Source organism: Euprymna scolopes, chromosome 45 (genome assembly GCF_053919585.1).
Source record: "Euprymna scolopes isolate OS-2025 chromosome 45, ASM5391958v1, whole genome shotgun sequence".
In the NCBI taxonomy this organism is placed as follows: domain Eukaryota; kingdom Metazoa; phylum Mollusca; class Cephalopoda; order Sepiida; family Sepiolidae; genus Euprymna; species Euprymna scolopes.
Window position 1 is genome coordinate 39542321 of NC_136526.1, and position 24259 is coordinate 39566579.

General features: G+C 32.5%; 1 protein-coding gene across 1 annotated transcript; it reads left to right on the top strand.

Annotated features, from left to right (window-relative positions):
* The first annotated feature begins 11515 nt into the window (after positions 1-11515).
* LOC145269172 (uncharacterized) lies at positions 11516-23108 on the top strand. Its single transcript, XM_080124781.1, has 5 exons — positions 11516-11639; positions 12690-12845; positions 18103-18242; positions 21931-22074; positions 23085-23108. The coding sequence occupies exons 1-5, from the start codon at positions 11633-11635 to the stop codon at positions 23106-23108; spliced, it is 471 nt and encodes a 156-aa protein (XP_079980907.1). The 5' UTR covers positions 11516-11632.
* The last annotated feature ends 1151 nt before the right edge of the window (positions 23109-24259 follow it).

Below are 24259 nucleotides of genomic sequence, written 5' to 3' on the forward strand. Positions count from 1 at the left end.
TCAATTGAACACACGTTGACTTGTCTTGGCCTATTAGCTTCTCATCTACCTATACCTACATCCCTTGTTTGGACTTAGAAATTTTCAATGTAATACACGCTGACTTGTCTTTGCTGGTTAGCTTCTTATCTACCGGTACCTAAATCCCCTCTTATTTGGACTTTGAAAGTTTCAATTGATTTTACGTTGACTTGTCTTGGTCTATTAGCTTCTTATCTTCCTATACCTACATCCCCTCTTGTTTAGACTTAGAAATTTTCAACTCAATACACGCTGACAGGTCATGGCCTATTAGCTTCTCCTCTACCGGTACTTTCACCCCTCTTGTTTGGACTTAGAAATTTTCATTTCAATATATGTTGACTTCTCTTGGCCTACTAGCTTCTTATCTTCCTATATCTACACTCCCTTTTTTTTGAACTCTGAAATTTTCAATTAAATGCACGTTGACTTGTCTCGGTCTATTAGCTACTTATCTTCCTATACCTAGTTCCCCTCTTGTGTAGATTTCAAAATTTTCAATATAATACACTTTGACTTGTCTTGTCCTATTAGTTTCTAATCTACCTATACCTACATCCCCTCTTGTTTGGCCTTAGAAATTTTCATTTGAATACACGTTGACTTGTCTTGGCCTATTAGCTTCTCATCTCGTACGTACATCCCCTCGTGTTTGGACTTAAAAAATCTTCATTTGAATACACGCTGTCATGTCTAGGCCTTTAGCTTCTTATCTACGTGAACCTACACCCCCTCTGTTTTGGACTGAGAAATTTTCATTGAATACACGGCCTATTAGCTTCTCATCTTCCTATACCTACATCCCCCCATTGTTTGGACTTAAATATTTTCAATTGATTGCACGCTGACAAGTCTTGGCCTATTAGCTTATCTACCGTTACCTACATTCCCTCCTGTTTGGACTGAGAATTTTCATTGAATACACATTGACTGGTCTTGGACTATTAGCTTCTTATCTACCTATACCTACATCCCCTCTTGTTTGGACTTAGAAATTTTCAATTGCAAACACGTTCACTTGTCTTTGCTGGTGAGCTTCTTATCTGCCGGTACCTACATCCCCTCTTATTTGGACTTAGAAATTTTCAATTGATTACACGTTGACCTTTCTTGGCTTAATAGCTTCTCATCTATCGCTATCTACAGCTCCCCCCCCCTTGTTTGGACTTAGAAATTCTTAATTGAATACACACTGACATGTCTAGGCCTATTAGCTCCTTATCTATCGCTACCTACACCCCCTCTTGTTTGGAGCGTGTATTCAAATGAAAATTTCTGACATGTATAGGCCTATTAGCTTCTTATCTACCGGAACCTTGTTTAGACTTAGAAATTTTCAACTGAATACAGGCTGACAGGTCATGGCCTATTAGCTTCTCAGCTACCTGTACCTACATCCACTCTTTGGACTTAATTCTAAACTGACTACACGCTAACACGTCATGGCCTATTAGCTTCTAATCTAACGGTACCTACATCCCCTCTTGTTGAGACAAAGAAAATGGCTATTGAATACACGTTGACTTGTCTTGGCCTATTAGCTTCTTATCTACCGGTACCTCTTGTTTGGACTTAGAAATTTTCAATTGAATACACGTTGACTTGTCTTGTCCTATTAGTTTCTAATCTACCTATACCTACATCCCCTCTTGTTTGCCCTTAGAAATTTTCATTTGAATACACGTTGACTTGTCTTGGCCCATTAGCTTGTCATCTACCGGCACCTACATCCCCTCTTTCTTGTTTGGACTTCGAAATTTTCAACTGAATACACACTGAAACGTCATGGCGTTTTAGGTGCTCATCTACCGGTACCTACACCCCCTCTTGTTTGGACTTAGAAATTTATGTTTGAATACACGTTGACTCGTCCTGGTCTATTAGATTCTCATCTACATATACCTACGTTCTCTATGGTTTGGAGTTAGACATTTTCAATTGAATACACGCTGACATGTCTTGGTGAAGTAGCTTCTAATCTACTTATACCATCATCCCCTCTTGTTTGGGCTTAGAAATTTTCACTTGAATACACGTTGACATATCTTGGCCTATTAGCTTCTTATCTACCGGTACCTGCATCCTCTATTGTTTAGACTTGGAAATTTGCATTTAAATACACGTTGACTTGTCTAGGTCTATAGCAGTCTCATCTACCTATACCTACGTCCTATATTGTTTGGACTTAGAAATGTTTATTTGAATACACGTTGACTTATCTTGGTCTATGGGATTCTCATCTACCTATACTTACGTTCTCTATTGTTTGGAGTTAGAAATGTTCATTTGAATACACGTTTACTTGTCTTGGTCTATTATCTTCTCATCTACCTATACTTACGTCCCCTCTTGTTTGGAGTTAAAAATTTTCATTTGAATACACGCTGACATGTGTTGGTCTATTAGCTTCTCATTTACCTATACCTACACCCTCTCTTGTTTGGACTTCGTTGACATGTCTTGGTCTACTAGCTTTTTATTTACCGCTATATACTCTCTTGTTTGAACATAGAAATTTTAATACACGTTGACATGTCTTGCTCTATAAGCTTCTCATCTACCGGGACCTACATCCTCTGTTGTTTGAACTAAGAAATTGTCAATCGAATACACAGTGAATTGTCTTGGCCAATTAGCTTATCTACCGGTACCTACATCCCCTCTTGTTTTGACTTAGAAATTTTCATTTAAATACACGTTGACTTGTCTTGGCCTATAAGCTTGTTATCTATCTATAACTACATCCCCTCTTGTTTTGACTTAGAAATTTTCATTTGAATACACGTTGACTTGTCTTGGCCGATAAGCTTGTTATCTATCTATAACTACATTCCCTCTTGTTTTGACTTAGAAATTTTCAATTGAATACACATTTACTAGTCTTGGCCTATTAGCTTATCTACCTATACCTACATCCCCTCTTGTTTGGACTTAGAAATTTTCAATTGAGTACCCGCTGACATGTCTTGGCCTACTAGCATCTTATCTACAGGCACGTACATCCGCTCTTGTTTGGACTTAGAAATATCCAATTGAATCCATATTGGCCTGACTTGGTCTATAGGATTCTCTTCTGTCTATACCTACATCCTCTATTGTTTGGACTTAAAGATTTTCATTGGAATACATGCTGACATCTCTTCGTCTAGTAGCTTCTTATCTATCAATACCTACATCCCCTCTTGTTTTGACTTAGAAATTTTCATTTGAATACACGTTGACTTGTCTTCGTCTATAGGTTTTCCTCAACCTATACGTACATCCTCTACGTTTTGGACTTAGAAATTTTCAATTGAATACACTTTGACTTGTCTTGGCCTATTAGCTTCTTATCTACCTGTACCTACATCTCTTATTTGGAGTTAGAAATATTCAATTAAATACATGTTGACTTGTCTTGGTCTATTAGCTTCTCATCTACCTATACCTACATCCCCTCTTATTTTGATTTAGACATTTTCATTTGAATACACGTTGAATTTTCTTGGCCTGTTAGCTTCTCATCTACCTATACCTACATCCCTCTTGTTTGGACATAGAAATTTTCATTTGAATACACGTTGACTTGTCTTGGTCTATAGGATTCTCATCTGTCTATACCTACATCCCCTCTTGTTTGGACTTGGAAATTTTTTATATGAATACACGCTGACATGTCTTGGTCTAGTAGCTTCTTATCTACCGGTACCTACATCCCCTCTTGTTTTTACTTAGAAATATTTAATTGAATACACGTTGACTTGTCTTGGCCTATAAGCTTGTTATCTATCTATAACTACATCCCCTCTTGTTTTGACTTAGAAATTTTCAATTGAATATTCCGGGCCTTAATAAGTGGTGACTTCCATGTAAAAAAAAATAAAATAAAAAAAATAAAAACTGACCTTCGCCATTATTTTTTTAAATTCTAACTATGAAATTTTGCTGACTATATCATTCAAAGACGGTAGTGTTTTAAATATATGGTTAAGTGTCAGTTTTTGTCATTTAGAACAAATACTTATAAAGATTCACCGCTCACTCATTTTTTGGACCAAATTTCAAACAATTATTACCGTTTATAGATCACCTTCGCAGCTATATTGTGACAAATAAGTTTCAATTTTCATTCAGTAAGACAAAAATTATGATGAATTTTCTGGTGTTCAAAATCGTAAAAAAATAGGTGAGCTTCTTATGACTGGTTTACATAGCAACCACCTCTCGTCATGACTACTGTTGCTACTAATTCTAAAAGAGAAGTAACAAGTGAGAATGAAAGCATGAAAGGGAGATAATTGGGGGATTTTATTGAAAGCAGACGAGTGCCGTCCATTGTTATTACATGTGTTTATGTGGGCCAAAAAATAAGACTGAAATTAAACAAAGAACAGGTGAATTTATTGGAAGCCTAGAAAAAGCATGGATTACAATAGAAAAATGCGAGCATGAAAAGTAATATGGCTAAGCTTAAACATAGAAAAATAAATGACTAGTTGTTAAAACTGGAAAAGAAAAGGGCAAGACATTCTAATAAAAATTACTTGGATGGGTTGAAGAGTGTGGTGCAATCAGGTAGCCACTAGCAGATCCTGGGCGTCACAGTAGGACTCAGTCGAAAATAAACCAATGCTTGGCTTCAGAATGAGTGCTAGGACTTTGTACCCTTTTCTCACTGCCTTCCTCATTTCTCGACCTTAACCAGCTGGACTACTTTGTTTGATCATACATCGAGAACATCACCGACATGACCTCTCACAACAACAAAGCCCGGTTGATCGCCGCCATCTGCCGAGTATTCGCCGAGCTCCCGCCAGCGCTTGTGGAAAACACATGCTCCTTGTTCCGGACCCATATCAAGGTGGCGATTGAGGCTGAAGGCGGTTACACTGATGATGTGTTAGCTCTACTATATATTCATGTTTCCTGAATTGATTTTTTTTCAATAAAAAGTTTATAAATAAGGTTGTAGTATAGTTTTCTTAAGACCGACACTTTTATCGTTCCATCTTTGATGTATACATATATATATATATATATATATATATATATATATATATATATATGATGGAATTTCTTTTACCCAAACGAACGAACCAGGTTTATCATGTACAAAATTAACTTTTTGTTGGTAACATCAGATGGCAATCACATCTGACGAGTTGGTGAGAAATAAATTTTTATGAAAACATAAAATCATAAAATTGTCATCCCATTAACGAAACGGCTGTAATGAAGAGATCCAAGATGAAATAAACAAGAGTTACATAAAAAAATGTAAGTCTTTGAATTTCAGTAAAGTTTGTATATATATATATATATATATATATATATATATATATATATATATATATATACGCGTTTATATGTGTGTCAATATATGTATATGTAAACTGATAAATATACTACAAATTAAACATCACAATAATGGTGCAACATATTTTGAAATTAGAAAAATAAAAACACAAAAAAACTTTGTTTTAGCATGTTAAAAGTATTTAGGTTGGTAGATAATTAAATTCTACTGTATTGGTATAAGTTTTTTCTTTCTGTTTCTTGCTTTTTACAATTTTCGACTAAATACTTCTAAATTAAGCGGGGTTGCTTAGATCATATTTTAAACTGAACTTCGGAGGCAGGAATGCCCCCCACCTAAAATGTACTTGGAAATTTTGTTTTCGATTTTATAGCGAGATTTAAGAATAGTTAGCCGAAAAAAAGGTGAAAAACAAAGCAAATAATCAATAAATAATTGTTACCAAAGGCAATAAATGCTACTTTTTTTACTTACATGAATGAGTTTATTTTATGTTTTAAAGTATTTTCAAGCGCTTTTCTTTATTTTTTAATCTAAAATTGCGGTTGTGTGGGTGCGAAATATCTCCAGATTTTCTAGAATTCTCCGCTAGATTGCAAACGAAATCTCCAGTTCTAGCAGGAAAACCGCTACATTGGAAACACTGGTCACGTGACAGGAAGCGGTAATAATTAATTGTCCCTAAATAAAAAAATGGCCTATCGGTACAAAGAAAACCACCTATTTATCATAGAAAAATTAAGTATAATGTTATAATTAAAAAGAAATATATAAAAACACACATGGATATAGTAACCATATTATACCAAAAGGTGGAAGCCATCCGTCCAGTGGTTTTTAGACTATTAATTGCGAACGAACGAAGAATTACATTTTTATAGAGAGAGAGAGGGATTTATAAGTATGCAAAATTTAACCAACCTTCATGAGATATATTGTGTCATAACTAAAGTACTGGAGCGCACATTCAGGGTCGTGTGCAGCCTCATTCAAATTTATAGAAAACGTTAGTAGTTGGAATTCCGTCCTAAAAATGGGCTCGAATGTATATATCATGTCATCTGAATAGTAATAATAATAATAATGATAACGATGATAATGATAATAATAATAATAATAAAGGCGTGTGACAGGATCCCCCAAGCATGGATAATTGAATGCTTAAAATGTATAAAATACCAAGCAGGATCATCAACATGATTGAAAAAGCGATGAGAACATGGAGACTGGAACTGACAGCTGATGGACAACACATAACAGAAATCAACATACAAAGAGGCATCTTCCAAGGAGATTCGCTATCACAATTACTGTTCATCATAGCCATGATGCCCCTGAACAATATATTGAAAAATTGCCAAGTCGGATACTAGTTCTCTAACACGGAGGAAAATCTGAACTTCCTGATGTACATGGACGATCTGAAACTTTTTTGCGAGGACCGAAAATGAACTAGAGACATTAATGAATATCTTCTTGAAACCAACTTATATAACAGAAACCTAACAAAAGGCTAAAATACATGGGTAGTATCACTCTGGACTGTTCATAGGGTGGACTAAAGCAGAACTGAAACAACTTGATCAGAAGACTAGGAAACTCATGACCATGCACAACGCACTAAACTCGAAGGACGATATTGACCGACTCTACGTAAAAGGGAAAGACGGCGGAAGGGGACTGGTTTGTATAGAAGACTACGAATGACAAAAAAAAAGAACCAGAAAAATATATAATTCAAAACATTGAAAGAATAATCATGGCAACAAGAGACACTGAATAAATCAATAAAACAGAAAACAGAGATAAAGGATAAGACAATAAAAGAAAAATGGGAAGAGAAACAACTACAGGGAAGACTCATAAAAGGATGACAAAACATGAAAATAACGAAAACACTTGGACATGGATGCGAAAAAGACACATAAGCCAAGAAACTGAATCCCTAATAACTCCAGCACAAAATAACTCGATAAAAACTAATCAGCTCAAATCGAGGATCGACAAAACACAAGAAAACAGCAAATGTAGACTCTGTGGACAAAGAGACGAGACAGTAACCCATATAGTAAATGAATGCAGCTAACTGGGTAGTACACTAGGAAGTATGCAAACAACTGTATCTCGAACGCACAGACAAGTGGTACAAACATAAGCCGGCAACAGTACTTGAAAACAACAATCACAAAATCCTATGGGACATGGACATACAAACTGATAAACCCATCCAAGCAAGAAGACCAGATGTCGTAATAATTAACAAGAACGAAAAGTTCTGACAAAGCGTAGACTTCACAGGGTGAATATCAAAAGAAACGGGTAAATACACAGAGCTAGTCAGAACTGAAAAGGATATGGGAAATAAAGAAAATCAAAATAATACCTTTAATAGTAGGAGCACTAGGAACAATCCCGAAAAAACTGTAAAAAAAGAATCGGAGAAATCGGAATCAGAGTAATGGCTGGAAAGATAGAACGAATATAATGAAACCAGCTGAAATATTAAGGAAAACCCTTGAATATTTTTTTTTGATTGATGATTTCTGCCCATCAACCATTACTCTTATGAGCCTATCAGAGAGAAATGATTTAATTATTGAGAAAACATTTCCAGTTATACCGTAGCTGGGAATCTTGTGAAGTAGGCCCTTCTGCCACACCTTATCGAAGGCCTTTGATATGTCAAGAGCAATTGCCCTAGAAAGGAAGCCTTTGTCGAGAGATTCACTAATTCTATGAGATATAACCGTTAGCACATCTGCTGTAGATCCCGCAGAATGGAAACGATATTGCATGTCACTAAGAAGGTTATTACTGCTGAGGTGGTTGTACTACTTCTCTATTTAATATGGATTCCAGCAACTTGCTCATGACACACAGGAGACTTATTAGTCTGTACTGAGAGGGAGATGACTTATCACCTAAATTCTTAAATACAGGGCATACTGATGAGGTTTTCGAGGGTGTTGGAAAGCACTTCTCCTTAAGGCAACGTTTAAACAGTTTTGTAAGTATGGGGGCAAGTTCTGGTTGAAGCTTTTTTAACACTATAATTAGAATGCCCTTAGGGCCAGTTGCTTTACTGGAATCAAGGTTCTTGATTAGCTTGGCGACCTCACGCACAGATATTTGTATGTTGCATAGCGTGTTGTCTTTTATAGAAAGAAATACAGGGAGTTGATGGCCTTCGTTGGATATTAATGCGTGGATGTTTTTGGCTTTATCTACCTCGAGTTAGAATTCTTTATTAATGTAAGTTATTTTTCTTTATTAATATAAGTTATTTTCTTTATTAATATAAATTATTTTTCTTTATTAATATAAGTTATTTTTCTTTATATAAGTTATGTTTCTTTATTCATATAATTTATTTTTCTTTATTTACGTAAGATATTTTTCTTTATTTATATAAGTTATTTTTTTATTTATATAAGTTATTTTTTATATAAGTTATTTTTCTTTATTAATGTAAGTTATTTTTCTTTATTTATATAAGTTATTTTTCTTTATTCATATTAATTACCTTTATCTATGTAAGTTATTTCTCTTTTTTAATATAAGTTATTTTTCTTTACTTATATAAATTATTTTTCTTTATTCATATAATTTATTTTTTTATTAATATTAATTACTTTTCTTTAATTATATAAGTTATTTTTCTTTATTTATATAAGTTATTTTTCTTTATTTACATAAGATATTCTTCTTTATTTATATAAGTTATTTTTCTTTATTTACATAAGATATTTTTCTTTATTAATATTATTTATTTTTCTTTATTTACATAAGATTTTTCTTTATTAATATAAGTTATCTTTAAGATCTAGACACACAAATATATAAATTAAGTGTTTGTAAGAAGACAATAAGTTGATGTACATATTTTACAGATAAAATTCAGACATCTGCAACATTTTTGATTGCTTTTTGACTTTATCTTCGTGACAGCGTACTCCTAGATTTGCACAGACGTCTGCTGCATGGAATAGTAGAGCTAATCAAGCCGAAAACACGTAAGTGAAAAACTGAAAATCAATAATTATGTGAAACGTATGGATAGAAAAAGGGCAGAGGAACTGGCTAGGAAGAAAATGCATGGAAGGTTCTTCCCAGGATATAGCAGAAGTGGCTCATGAAAGATCATGGCAATGGCTTAGAGCTGGGTATCTAGTAAGAGCACTGAATACGTTAAGTTTGGAAAAATGAGTTAAACCTTAAAATCTATACAAAGTACTGTTAAAAACCCCATAGAATATATATTACCGTGAAAATATATTCGGTGGGTTTCTAACAGTATTCTGTATAGTTTTTTTTTTTTTTTAACTCATTTTCCCAAACTTAACGTAATCAACAATGTAGAGACATCTTCAGTGAAGACCCTAAATTTTTCTATATGTGGTTCCAGGTTGCACTTGCTTACAACATGCGTTTATATTTGCCCTCTATTGGCCGCACAACAGTGGAGTTACTATCTTTGAGAGTGTATCTGAGAAAATTTACCACATCCTGTCTGCTCATACCTTCACTAACAATCACGTTTGTGGAGACTTCAATGCTCAACATGGGGAATGGTTAACTCACTCAAACAAGACAGATGATGAAGGGAAGTTCTGTCACGATTTCTCCATGGCTTACGACCTAACTCAGATTTGTCACGAAGCCACCCATGTGCCCGACACTGATAGTCAGTATGCAAGTCTCCTAGACCTTTCTCTGCCCTGAGCTATGTTCATGCCCTGTCCGTCTCCACTGGGATCTTCTGACCACTCGGTTGTCTCAGTTAAGATAAAAAACGAAATGTAATAAGTCCTCAGACGTACCTTTCCATCATACAGTATATCGATACTCTGTGGCTGACTGTGATAGCTTCCGTACATTTATATCAGATATCCCTCTGCGTTCCATGTTTAGAAAGAACGTGTCCTCTATAGTATCAAACCTGATGGAATGGTTAATTGTCTGTAGAGACCGCTTCACAACTTCCCCAAAAATCCAGAAAAAAAACTAACAGCCAGCCGTAGTTCTCTCCAGAATGTGCTACTGCCATTGCGAACAGAAATCATTTGTTTCCATCGATTTCAACGTAACAGATGTAGTGAGACTAAAGCCGCCTTCAGGAATTCCAGCGATAAATAACGCAAGAGATTTGTATGCACAGTCCGTAAAGTCCAAAGTAGCAATGCAGCGGCTTGGTTCCAAGTTTAGGCCAATAACAGAGTGCTGACCAGAAGCGTGGGCTGTATACAAATCGTTATAAATGGAACTTGATTAATCTCCACACATCGGGAAAACTCAAACTATTTATCAAGAAGCTTTTAGCTAATTCCACGCTACGCGATCAGAGACACCCCCCCCCCCAACTCTCGTTTTTCTTCATATTCTCTTCGGGAGTTCATATTGGGAGAAGCACATCTAACGGGTTCATATAATACAGGGATTACGATGATGATGACAATACCGAGGGGGCTTCAACCGGCCGAGCGATGAGCTCAGGAACCCAAGCCTTTTCAATTACATAGTCTACACTAATCCCTTCGTTTCTAAGGAGCTTTCCTCTCGGCCTCTCCTGATTCTCTCTCCGGCTCTCATTGACTCTCTAACTTCGAACCCTAGATCCTTATAATGAGAAATCTCCTTCGTTTATGACGTCAGAAGTGTGTTCCCTAACGTGATTAATTTCCACGCGGATCCATATATGTCTGTCCAACACACTTTTGGCAAACAAAGAATCCTCAATTCTAATTGTTTAATATCTAACCTATTTTTAAACAATATTTTTTTAACTCGCATTGCCCATTCTTTAACTGACATATTTTATATCCATATTTCTAAAAGAATCGACGGATTTTCTGACATAAACAATATTTAACTATTTCTAATAGAATTAACAATGGACTGAAATCCTAAGACTTCAGTTTCCATTATCTTTAACACTTGCCTTCAGGGTTCGATTCTAGCTTTTTCCTTATATCATTTTCACTTATCTAGTTGGTCTTCTTACTTACATGAGAAGGGGACAGCCCTTTCATGTAACATGTAGGAGGGACACGAAAAAGATAGTCAGAATGAAATATCGATATTATTATTATTAATATTATTATTATGATTATTATTATTATTATTTACATATTACAAAGTCATCTATGACATATTGAAGAATTGTTCATTTTTATACGGGGATTTTCAATTTACACACGCTTTTCTTTTTTAAATATTCACACGTAATATTAATCATCACGTTTTTTTTTCTCTCTGCTTACAGATGAGGAAGCAGCTAGTTTTTGCGATCAGACATTTAAAAGCATCGACGCGGCCATGAGTGGTAAGTGTTCGTGTTTTATACAACCTTCTGGTGATTAGAGGTTTGTACAGTATAAATAGAATGCTGCAAAAATATGAGACTAGAAGTGTGACCCAACGTTGCCCGGGATTGAATGATGATCATCGAATATTTCACGTTCCTATATTTTTATTGTCATCGAAATGTAAAAAAAAGTATTTTAATGGTGAATGCTCTGACGAACTGCAAGCACGACATAAATACTCTCGACAAACCCGACAAGCAGCTAAATCCCACCACTACTCATTAGAGATCCCTAGATGTAAGAGCTTTCTACTCCAGTAGTTTCTTCCCCAGAACCGCTAGACTTTGGAATTCCCTAACGTTTTGATTTAGGCACAGATAAAGAGTGGGGAAAATTACTGACAGTGGTTTCAGCTAGACTAGTGTTTTTTGTTAAAGATTGGCAAGGGGGGTAGAGATTGGATCTAAGACGAGCGCTTGCCATGGAATTAATGATAAAATAAAGATAGGCTTGCAACGTCCCTTCTGTGGGCGAGAGGTTGCAGGGAAGAAAAATCATTATGTTTTGTAAGTGTTGTCTCGATATAAAAAAAATTTTGATCGAGTTTTAAAAGAATTGTCAAAAGCAACATTGAAGACGAAAACATGCGCAATGTGTAAGGAGATCCAGATACCAGGCTACTAATGATAGAACTTTTAAATCATCTTTTCACAAATTATAACCCTTGAGCTGGAATGGTTTCCGTGGGCATGGCATTGGGATATGAGTAAGAAGCAGTGACACTGTCCATATCACCAGGCAGGACACAGCTTGCTTGGATTGAAACTTACTATATTTACCAAGAATAGCAAATAATCACCAACAGAAAGTAACAACCAAAAATAAACTTAATATTGATTTACTTTATTAGTTTTAAAACAACATAATGGTAAAACGAGTAATAACTGAACCCTTAAGAATCGAATATTTTCAAATGCGTGACAAAATCGCAGCTCAAAATTTAAGCCCAATTTTTTTATATGCATAGAACAAGTTTTAAAAACGTTTTAATTATTTTTCAATTTTAGTTTACGGAAAAGTCGTTTTGTTCGTCGATAAAGGTGACGTTATTGAGGAAAGAAATGGAACAAAGAAAAGTGTCCAATCCCTTTTCCCTGGAGGTCCCGAATGGGTACAAGCAGCAGCACATTCTGAAAAGACTTTTAAAGCATATTTATTTAAAGGTAAGTCGTTTTCTAAATATCATTTAATCTTCTGGCTAGGAATATTATACAGCATGAAATACGATCACCATTCAATTTCAGTAACTTTTCGTATTCTTTTTGAAGCACATTCATAAGATTCTAAGACATTTATAGAAGTTTTTTTCTTATCTCCCGGGTATCAATGGCGTGAACTATCAAATATGATTTGAATTAAATTTCTTACAATTTAATCGAAGTATACATATTTTTACTACTGTTCCTCTCAAACGAACAATATTATATATATATACATACATACATACATATATATATATATATATGCATGCATATATATATATATGTATATATATATGTATACATATATATATGCATATATATATATGTATATATATATGTATATATATGTGTATATATATGTACTCACATATATATATGTATATATATATGTATACATATATATATACATATATATGTATATATATGTATGTATATATATATGTATAGTGATTGCGACGTATTGTCAGAGGAGTGCCACTCTTTCAGTCATTGAAAGTCCATGTGCCCGAAGATGACTTTTTAGTCCTGCCAGCGACTTGCACACCCCCAAGCAGACAAAACATTGAAGGCACTCATTGGTGTATATATATATATATATATATATATATATATATATATATATATATAAAGTCAGTCCAGCCTTGACAGTCGTGTGTAAAATCAATTTCTTTTTTTCTACTCACATCTTATTTTTCTTTTAATAATATTATTTGAACTCCTTCACTTTTTTCTTGTGAAGTTGTGAATTATTCCATTTCATTATTCTTTTAAAGCATATTTATTTAAAGGTAAGTCTATTTCTAAATATCATTTAATCCTTTGGGTAGGAATATTGTACAACATGAAACACGATCACCATTCAAATTCCAGTAAGTTTTCTAACCTTTTTCGAGACATATTCATAAGATATTTATATTTATAGAAAGTGTTTTCTTCTCATGAATACACATTCTTTCCATTTTCGCTCCTTCGCCCTTTACTTAACGCCTGAGGATGATTCGTGAACGAATCGAGACCGCTCGTGACAGTAACAGCTATGGAACCTTTATTAATATTTTCGATTTTGATATGAAAATGACTTTACGGAAAATCGAAAAAAAAAATTTTTTTTAAGTCATGAAGCCAGATGTCTCCGTTGCATTCAACGTTTGCTTAGATGGGAAAATGCTGCCTAAATATGCCACTTTCATATATATATTTGACATTGGCATATTTAGGCAGAATTTTTTCATTCAAGCAAACATTAATAAATACAACGGAGACACTTTGCTTTATGATTACTTGTTTTCGATGTTTCGATTTTCCGTATAATCTTTTTTATATCAAGATTGAAAATATTAATGAAGATTCCATAGTTGTTACTGTGACGAGCGCTTTCGATTCGTCCACGAATCAGCTTTAGGTGTTGAGGAAGCAAAAGTGCGAAGGAACGAAAATGGAAAATAAAAATTGAAAAGGAAAACATGCATTAAACCGCGTCAGGTGATTGTAAGTTAAAATCTATAAAGTCGATGAAAAGTCGATTAAAAATATAGATCGATTAAAAATTCGATTATTAAAATCAGCAAGTTCGTTTGCACTGTTGGCAAAGTCCGTCCCTTAGGCACTACGCAAGGCATTTTAACATATTGCTGCTTTTCTCGAATGCTATTTATAGTAAGGTGATGACTTCTAATATATGACGCTTCAAGAATTATACTGTTTTTCTACGCGAAGAGATAATCGAGAAGTCTATTCATATTGCATAGAAACTTCAGCATCTTCGTTCAGCCAAGGAAGCAGGACACAGAGAACAGATTTTAATGGTTACAGTCCGTGAAAAGATAACTCATGATTTTATGAACCTAAAAATATCGCTTATAAACATTAACATGTGTGTTTGTTTTTTTTATTTTTTTTAAGGGAACTTTTTTCATTGGCATTTTTTTTTTATTTTGTAAATAAAAGAAAATTGACATCCCGAAGTGTAGATTTCGTTTCTGAATGCAAATTAAATAGTGAGTGACAATAAGTATTCCAAAATTGTCAGCACAATTTTATTCGATAATTTTCTTCTTCTTCTTCTTCTTCTTCTTCTTCTTCTTCTTCTTCTCACTTTCGGTCGACGGTGATTTTGCTGATAACGGCTAAACATAATGGTTTTCTCTAGAATTTAAATAAAAACATTGTTATTTCGGAAATAAAGGAACAGTGATCCGTCCCACGTTTTTTGTATTCTTCCGCATGATTCCAGCAAAGTTTAAGTTATTAGTCTCATCATCAGCCTTTCCATCATTCCTGACTTTTTACAATTAAATTTTCACCCCAAACAAAGCACAGGTCCATTTTGAAGTAGAAGTGTTATATGTTATCTTCCATTATTATACTTAAGATGATGAATGTTCTTTTGTAGTTCATGTTATGAAGGATAAGTGTCTTAGAGTGATAGACAGTCTTAGGAGAGTTCATGTGTGTGAAGAGATGGGAGATATGGAGACATTAACATTATTAGAGATGTGGACATTAACACGTAGATGTAAAGAGAGAGAGAGAGAGAGTGTGTACATATAAATAAACTTTGAGAGGTGATTCGCTATCTAGATAGACAGACCGATAATTGAGAGGTTTGCATTTATGCCGATGGATTTACATGTTGGCATTTATGCTTTGACAGTTCGTATGAACGGGAGTGTTTGTATAACATAAATAGACACATTTTCTTTCTAACACATATATTTTTTAGATGATGAATTTCAAATAGTTTGTACACATAAATAGACAATACCTTTTTCATGTAATGATGGACACAGGAGACGGCAGTTATAAAAACACATTGAACATTTATTCTTCCCTGACCGGTTGGGGGCTTTGCGTCCAAGAATTCAAAGCTTCACATATTAAGTTTCAAAGTGACCGTCTCGCTTCCTAGACGTTCGAATTCCAAACTCCAGACTATCGTCTGTCGTTCTCAAACTCCCTCTCAGTTTCTCACTAACTCACTAACTAACTAATTCTCTCTTCCTATATTGAGAAATCCATACATGTCCGGCCACGTGACCACAATTCACATGCCAGCAACATGCGCGAGTCGCACGTTTCTGAACATTCTGATTTCTCAATAACCTATTTTTTCCTTGTTGTTTTCACAAAGGAATTCAACCTACATATCTAATTCATTTAACCCATATTTTATTATCCACATTCTTTTAACAATGAATAGTTTATTTATTATTTATTTCATCAGAATTAACAATTTACTGGACATTCCATTTAAACCTATTGTTCTTTAAAACTTATATCCAGGGTTCGATTTCTGCTTTCTCTCATTTTATTTTCATTTTAACTAATCTCTCTATTTTTATACTTACATGAAAAGGGAACAGCCCTTATCATGTAACAGAAGGCTACTATCGGGGACGTAAGTTACAGGGGTATTATAAAGGGAGATAAGTAGCGAACTGTCTGTTCACATTACGCTTGAACGTTGGGAAAGCAGAATCCCGGAAGGGAGTTCCAAAGTCTAGAAGTTCTGGATAAGAAACTACTGGAGTAGAAGGCTTTCTTACACCTAGGGATCTCTACTGTGAAGGGGTGGGATTTAGCTGTTTGTCAGATTTGTCGCGGTATTTATGTCGAGGGGGTACAAGTGCATGTAGTTCGTCAGAGCTTCACCATTAAAATACTTGTAAAACAAGCAGAGGGATGCAACATTCCGTCGATGGGATAGGGGCTGAAGCTTAGATGACAGTTCAAGACCTATCAGGCTGGCGACTCTCTTTTGCATCCTTTCTAGGAGCGAGAGACTAGCAGCAGATGCAACAGCCCAAATGTGAGAATAATACTTTATACATGGACGAATGGTGGCCTTATAGAGGCACAGGATACTTTCAGGCGTAAGTAATTTTCTAGCACGGTAGAGAGAGCTTACCTTATTCGCAACAGCCTTGGCAAGGCTCTCAATGTTCATGTTCCCTGTGAACGTTATGCCGAGGAGATTAAAGGAAGTACTTCAGGTAATGTGTTGTTGGCCAATAGGTGGTAGAGGAGGTTTCTTGCAATTATTGACCAAAACAAGTTTACTCTTGGAAGCATTGAATGTGACCATCCATTTTTGTCCCTATTCCACAACAGATTGGAGGCCTTCCTCTAGTGTTTCTGCAATTTCCTTAGATATGTGTTCATTTGTTTTCCCATAGTGCCTGTTATAGAGCGTGGGGTCATCAGCAAATATGCCCATCTTAGAGACGGTTTTATCAGGGGTAGATCATTTAGGAATATTAGGAATAATAAAGGTCCTAGGGTGTCTGTATACAGGTTAAATCTTCTTCTTCTTCTTCTTCTTCTATTTCTTCTTTTTTTCTTCTTCCTCTTCTTCTATTTCTTCTTGTTTTTCTTCTTCTCTATTTCTTCTTTTTTTTTTTCTTCCTCTTCTATTCCTTTTTTCTTCTTCTTCTTCTATTTCCTTTTTTCTTCTTCCTCTCCTCCTCGTTTTCTTCTTTTTTCTTCTTCTTCCTCTTCTTCTATTTCTTCTTTTTCTTCTTCTTCCTCTTCCTCTATTTCTTCTTTTTCTTCTTTTTCTTCTTCTTCCTCTTCCTCTATTTCTTCTTTTTCTTCTTTTTTCTTCTTCTTCCTCTTCCTCTGTTTCTTCTTCTACTTCTTCTTCTTCTTCTTCTCCTTCTTCTTCTTCTTCTTCTTCTTCTATTTCCTTTTTTCTTCTTCTTCCTCTTCTTCTATTTCTTCTTTTTTCTTCTTCTTCCTCTTCCTCTATTTCTTCTTCTGTTTTTTCTTCTTCTTCTTCTTCTTCTTCTTCTTCTTCTATTTTCTTTTTTGTTCTTCTTCCTCTTCTTCTATTTCTTCATTTTTTTCTTTTTGTCTTCTTCTTCTTCCTATTCCTCTATTTCTTCTTCTGTTTTTTCTTCTCCCTCTTCTTTTTCTTCTTCTTCTTCTTCTTCTTCTTCTTCTATTTCTTCTTTTCTTCTTCTTCCTCTTCTCCTATTTTGTCTTCTTCTTCTTCTTCTTCTATTTCTTCTTTTTTCTTCTTCTTCCTATTCTATTTTTTCTTCTTCTTTCTCTTCTTCTAATACTTCTTCCTCCTTTTCTTTTTTCACATTCTTCTTCTTCATATTCTCTTTATTATTATAAATTTCGGTCGGCAGTAATTTTTTTTTGCTGATAACACTAAATAATAATGGTTTTCTATAGAATTGAAGTAAAAATATTTCGTCTTAATATATTTCAGATGACAGGATATGGGTCTATTTTTCATCTTACAGAGGGATATTTCTTCCACTTTCAAAAATTAAAAATACCAACGAGCATACGTACCAACCCGAATGTGCGATATGGTACTATGAAGATGACATAATATATCTCCTGAAGGTTTGTAACAATTTGCATACGTATATATATGTATATATATATATATATATATATATATATATATATATATATATATATATATATATATATATATATATGGGGAGCGGCATGTGTATTATTTTAAAATATAATTATCCACTGCAACGTGTTTCGTCGAATCATCAGATCCAAGCACTCTGATGAGTCGTAGTGGATAATTATTATTTTAATTATATCTTAAAAATAATATATATATATATTTGGCCAATAAATATGCTGTTTCAAAAACTTTGAATCTGACCTGATGTATATATGACTTTTAAACGAAGCTGATACTGTTCTAGTTAATATAACCTGACAGAAAGTGAAAACCATCGTTTAGTATCTTGATTTGACAATCGATTTCCATCAATCAACGAAGGATAGGGATCATTATCATCGGCGACCAAAATCAGTAGAAATCAGACCACTCCTGTAATGACCTGATCCATGTTGTTACGGTGAGAAGACAGTTCTGTGCAGTTCTAGGAGGTCCGTCCTGCCAAGCTTCGCCTTCTCTCTTTTAGAAGGGGTTAGTTTATTTCTAATCGCCTGTGGCACTCTTATCGGGGAATGCCGATCAGACTTTCCAGGAACCTTGGTTTCTAAGCTCTAACTAGATTTATTATTTCATCAACTTACGAAGGCGAGACATGTAAGATTTGTTCAGGTTCTCGACGTGTTTGGCGTGGGTGCTGATAAAGATGGTAGAAAACACAGTTGTGTGTAAGTAAGGCTTAATAATAACCACCCTCATATTTGTCTATTTTTCATTCATTTTGAGAAAAAGGAGATTTGTATTTTGGAGCTCGATTAATGTTTCTAAAAATATCGATATAAGAACTTTTTAATCAATCAATTAAAATCTGTTAATCCTCGAAAAATGAAGTTGTTGCCGCGTTAGTCGCATTTAAGAAAACAGTGAAAGTGAATGAAGCTATTTGTAATTCTGAATTTTGGAGATGAGGTATGAACGTTTGTATTGCGTTGATTGTTCGAACAATTATTCACATCTTAGGTGTTATTGGCACAATGTTTCAGTCGTTGAAACCTACGACCTTAATCAGGTTTGAAATCCATGTTTTGCATTGAAAGAATTTTGACACTGGGTTTGAGGATGTGCCCGGACTGTTTTTTGTTTTTTTTTACACACATGAGATGTCTATCAACGGTTTCGTAAAACATTTTTTACACTAATGTTGATAATTAGCGTAGTGATTCAGTAAAAATTGGATCATAGGAACGTCTTAAAAAATATCCTTGTAACCTTTGAGGATTTATCCTATTTTTTTCTTTATAATTTACGGAACACCCTACAACCTGATGAAGGCCGTAGGTTTCACCGACCGAAACATTGTGCCAATAACACCCAAAATGTAGATAATTGTCCAAACAATTAAAACAATACAAATGAAGCTATTTGTTATGAACAATGTCCGTTAGTTTCGTATAAAATTTGAAAATGCCTACTTATTGTATAGCTAACGTGATTTGTGAAAAAGATAATTAGAAATATGATTAATAATATTATGATGGCTAATAAAGATGAATGAAAAATTGTGATTTGTAAAAAAATGATAATTAGAAATATGATTAATATTATGATGGTGATTAATAAAGATGATTAAAAAATTGTGACTTGAAAAAATGATAATTAGAAATATGATTAATAATATTATGATGGTTAATAAAGATGATTAAAAAATTGTGACTTGAAAAAATGATAATTAGAAATATGATTAATAATATTATGATGGTTAATAAAGATGATTAAAAAACTGTGATTTGAAAAAATGATAATTAGAAATATGATTAATAATATTATGATGGTTAATAAAGATGAATAAAAAATTGTGACTTGAAAAAATGATAATTAGAAATATGATTAATAATATTATGATGGTTAATAAAGATGATTAAAAAACTGTGATTTGAAAAAATGATAATTAGAAATATGATTAATAATATTATGATGGTTAATAAAGATGAATAAAAAATTGTGACTTGAAAAAATGATAATTAGAAATATGATTAATAATATTATGATGGTTAATAAAGATGATTAAAAAACTGTGATTTGAAAAAATGATAATTAGAAATATGATTAATAATATTATGATGGTTAATAAAGATGAATGAAAAATTGTGATTTGTAAAAAAATGATAATTAGAAATATGATTAATATTATGATGGTGATTAATAAAGATGATTAAAAAATTGTGACTTGAAAAAATGATAATTAGAAATATGATTAATAATATTATGATGGTTAATAAAGATGAATAAAAAATTGTGACTTGAAAAAATGATAATTAGAAATATGATTAATAATATTATGATGGTTAATAAAGATGATTAAAAAACTGTGATTTGAAAAAATGATAATTAGAAATATGATTAATAATATTATGATGGTTAATAAAGATGAATGAAAAATTGTTATTTGTAAAAAAATGATAATTAGAAATATGATTAATATTATGATGGTGATTAATAAAGATGATTAAAAAATTGTGACTTGAAAAAATGATAATTAGAAATATGATTAATAATATTATGATGGTTAATAAAGATGATTAAAAAATTGTGACTTGAAAAAATGATAATTAGAAATATGATTAATAATATTATGATGGTTAATAAAGATGATTAAAAAACTGTGATTTGAAAAAAAGATAATTAGAAATATGATTAATAATATTATGATGGCTAATAAAGATGAATGAAAAATTGTGATTTGTAAAAAAATGATAATTAGAAATATGATTAATATTATGATGGTGATTAATAAAGATGATTAAAAAATTGTGACTTGAAAAAATGATAATTAGAAATATGATTAATAATATTATGATGGTTAATAAAGATGAATAAAAAATTGTGACTTGAAAAAATGATAATTAGAAATATGATTAATAATATTATGATGGTTAATAAAGATGATTAAAAAACTGTGATTTGAAAAAATGATAATTAGAAATATGATTAATAATATTATGATGGTTAATAAAGATGAATAAAAAATTGTGACTTGAAAAAATGATAATTAGAAATATGATTAATAATATTATGATGGTTAATAAAGATGATTAAAAAACTGTGATTTGAAAAAATGATAATTAGAAATATGATTAATAATATTATGATGGTTAATAAAGATGAATAAAAAATTGTGACTTGAAAAAATGATAATTAGAAATATGATTAATAATATTATGATGGTTAATAAAGATGATTAAAAAACTGTGATTTGAAAAAATGATAATTAGAAATATGATTAATAATATTATGATGGTTAATAAAGATGAATAAAAAATTGTGACTTGAAAAAATGATAATTAGAAATATGATTAATAATATTATGATGGTTAATAAAGATGATTAAAAAACTGTGATTTGAAAAAATGATAATTAGAAATATGATTAATAATATTATGATGGTTAATAAAGATGAATAAAAAATTGTGACTTGAAAAAATGATAATTAGAAATATGATTTATAATATTATGATGGTTAATAAAGATGATTAAAAAACTGTGATTTGAAAAAATGATAATTAGAAATATGATTTATAATATTATGATGGTTAATAGACAAATAAATAAACTAGATGGCTTGATTGTGAATTTCTTTGTTGGTGTTTTTCTCTTTTATTTTGTTTTTTTCAGAAGGGATATCTTTACGAATTCAATCAGGACTATAAAGTTGTTGTGCTGGGGGAAAGTAAGCACCGAAGTCCATTAGACAATATTACATGCGCTGCTGCAGTATCCTCTAAACAAAATCTTTACTTCAACATCGAAGATGCATACGTATTTTCATGTTTTAAAATGCATAGCAATTATACACATGTACCTGCTGACCTGAAACACACGTTCTGGGTTCGAATCTCATGATCGGCAGAAATTGTCACCCCTACACTGATGATTACGTAAACATGAAACACTAATATCTGTTAGTACAAAAACTATTATCATTTAATAATAATTATATATATATATATATATATATATATATATATATATATATATAATACTCTCTCCCCTCTCCCTCTCTCTGTATAAATTGGTTAATTTTGATACCTTGACAGCCAAATTTCTGGCCGAAAACCGATGAAAAATATTTTATCAAATCTCAATACCCCTATGTAAAATCCTGAGTGTTTAGACAGAAATTTTAATTGATAGAGTAATTTGATAGGAAAATGTACAGACGCACACAGGCACATAGACTATTATATATATATATATCGTCTTATTTGTAGTATTCCGAATTTTACTGGGTTTATATAATTGAAAATTCCGTAATCGTTCATATACCAATAAATTTTAAGCCAAAAAGAGATGACTTAAACTGTAAGCTACAAAATTATCATATTTCATAATTGAGCATTCATATATTGTTTTGACAAAACCAAGCCATCAAAGAATGGATGGATAGCAACAAATAGTGTATTTCATCGTTAGTTACAATTGTTTCAAGACTATTCGGACAAATTCAAACATTATGTCTTTTAAAAATTTTCACAAGAAAAGCTGTTCTTCAGACTTATTGAATAAAAAACACTTTAACAATAAAACATTATGGAAACCATTTCCCTTATAAGGAAAAGAAAACAATCGAAAATATTTTATCTGAGTCTCATCCTTGGAAAGTATTTTTTTTAAGATTTATATATTTACCTATTTTCCTATCTCCATTTAAATATATATAACTAAATTTTATCAATAATTCTGACAATATTTTAGACGTTTGCATGCCCTAATGTCTTCATTGAATTCGTTTTTATTTATATTTAATTTTGTATTCTTTTTTTTTTCAGGGTCGCCGTAATGCCAAAACATGAGGGGAGAATCAAAATTTACCGCAGATATGACTTTTTCAACAAAAAGTGTAAAAGTTTACCTGACGGTGGTCACTTATATTATGATTTTGAAGAACAAGTATAAATAAAAATTCTCGTTATTAAAAAAAAAACATGTTCAGTTTCTTGTAATTTTTTTTATGTTAGCAAATACATACAGTTTCCTGTCGCCTATTCTTTTTTTTTAAGTCTGGGAGTATGATATCATACTTAAGGAACATATACTACATTAACATGAAAGGGGGAGATAATGCAAAGGCTGATTATTTATGGAGAGTAGAAGTTATTTTTTATGTATACTAGCCTGGGTGCCCGGCGTTGTCCGGTGTTTGTTGATGTGTGTTGAGCAAAAAAAAAAGTAGTGGTAGTAGGCAGGCTGGCTCGGACCTGTACCGCGAAGAAGGAAAAGAATGTGAAAAAAAAAACGTGACGTCTTTGTTGTTGCGCTCATCGCCAAAACCGGAAGTGACGTGGGTTTAAATAAAGGCTAGACATTCGAAAAGAGGCGATGACTTTCGAAAATATCGGCGAAAAAAACGACCCCCACCTGTAGAAAAGTGCCCAGTTAAGGGTGAATTAATTAATGTTTTTTAGCCAATTTTTCGATATTTGTTGTCCAAAGGTTGGAGCTTCCAAACGATACCGATCTCGTGAAAATCTGCCGCTTCTGTCGAAAGTTTATACAAGACATACATGCATACGTACATACATACATACATACATACATACATACATACATACATACATACATACATACATACATTTAAACGGACAGGTGAGATTTATATTATAGATGATTATTTTGATTATTTTTACATTTCCGGATAAAAATTAAAAATTAATTAAAACGTAATTAAATATGGAAAAAGGGTGACATTCGGATATAGTTCTATCTATCTACCTACATATATATATATATATATATATATATATATATATATATATATATATATATATATATATACACGTTTTATTATATATATATATATATATTATATATATATATATATATAACTTTATTATATCACCAGAACAATAAGGAAAATAATAAGGAAAACTAAGAAAAAAAACTTTAGACCATGGCATTTCGAAGCTAAATGCTCCTTGCGAACAGAGGAGAACGGTCAGAACTT

What these genes read in the sequence shown, in the direction of transcription:
- LOC145269172 (XM_080124781.1), top strand. An exon ending in TAAAGCATATTTATTTAAAG is followed by an intron (nt 12,846 to 18,102) that starts GTAAGTCGTTTT and finishes AATATATTTCAG; the next exon opens with ATGACAGGATATGGGTCTAT. An exon ending in TCAACATCGAAGATGCATAC is followed by an intron (nt 22,075 to 23,084) that starts GTATTTTCATGT and finishes TTTTTTTTTCAG; the next exon opens with GGTCGCCGTAATGCCAAAAC.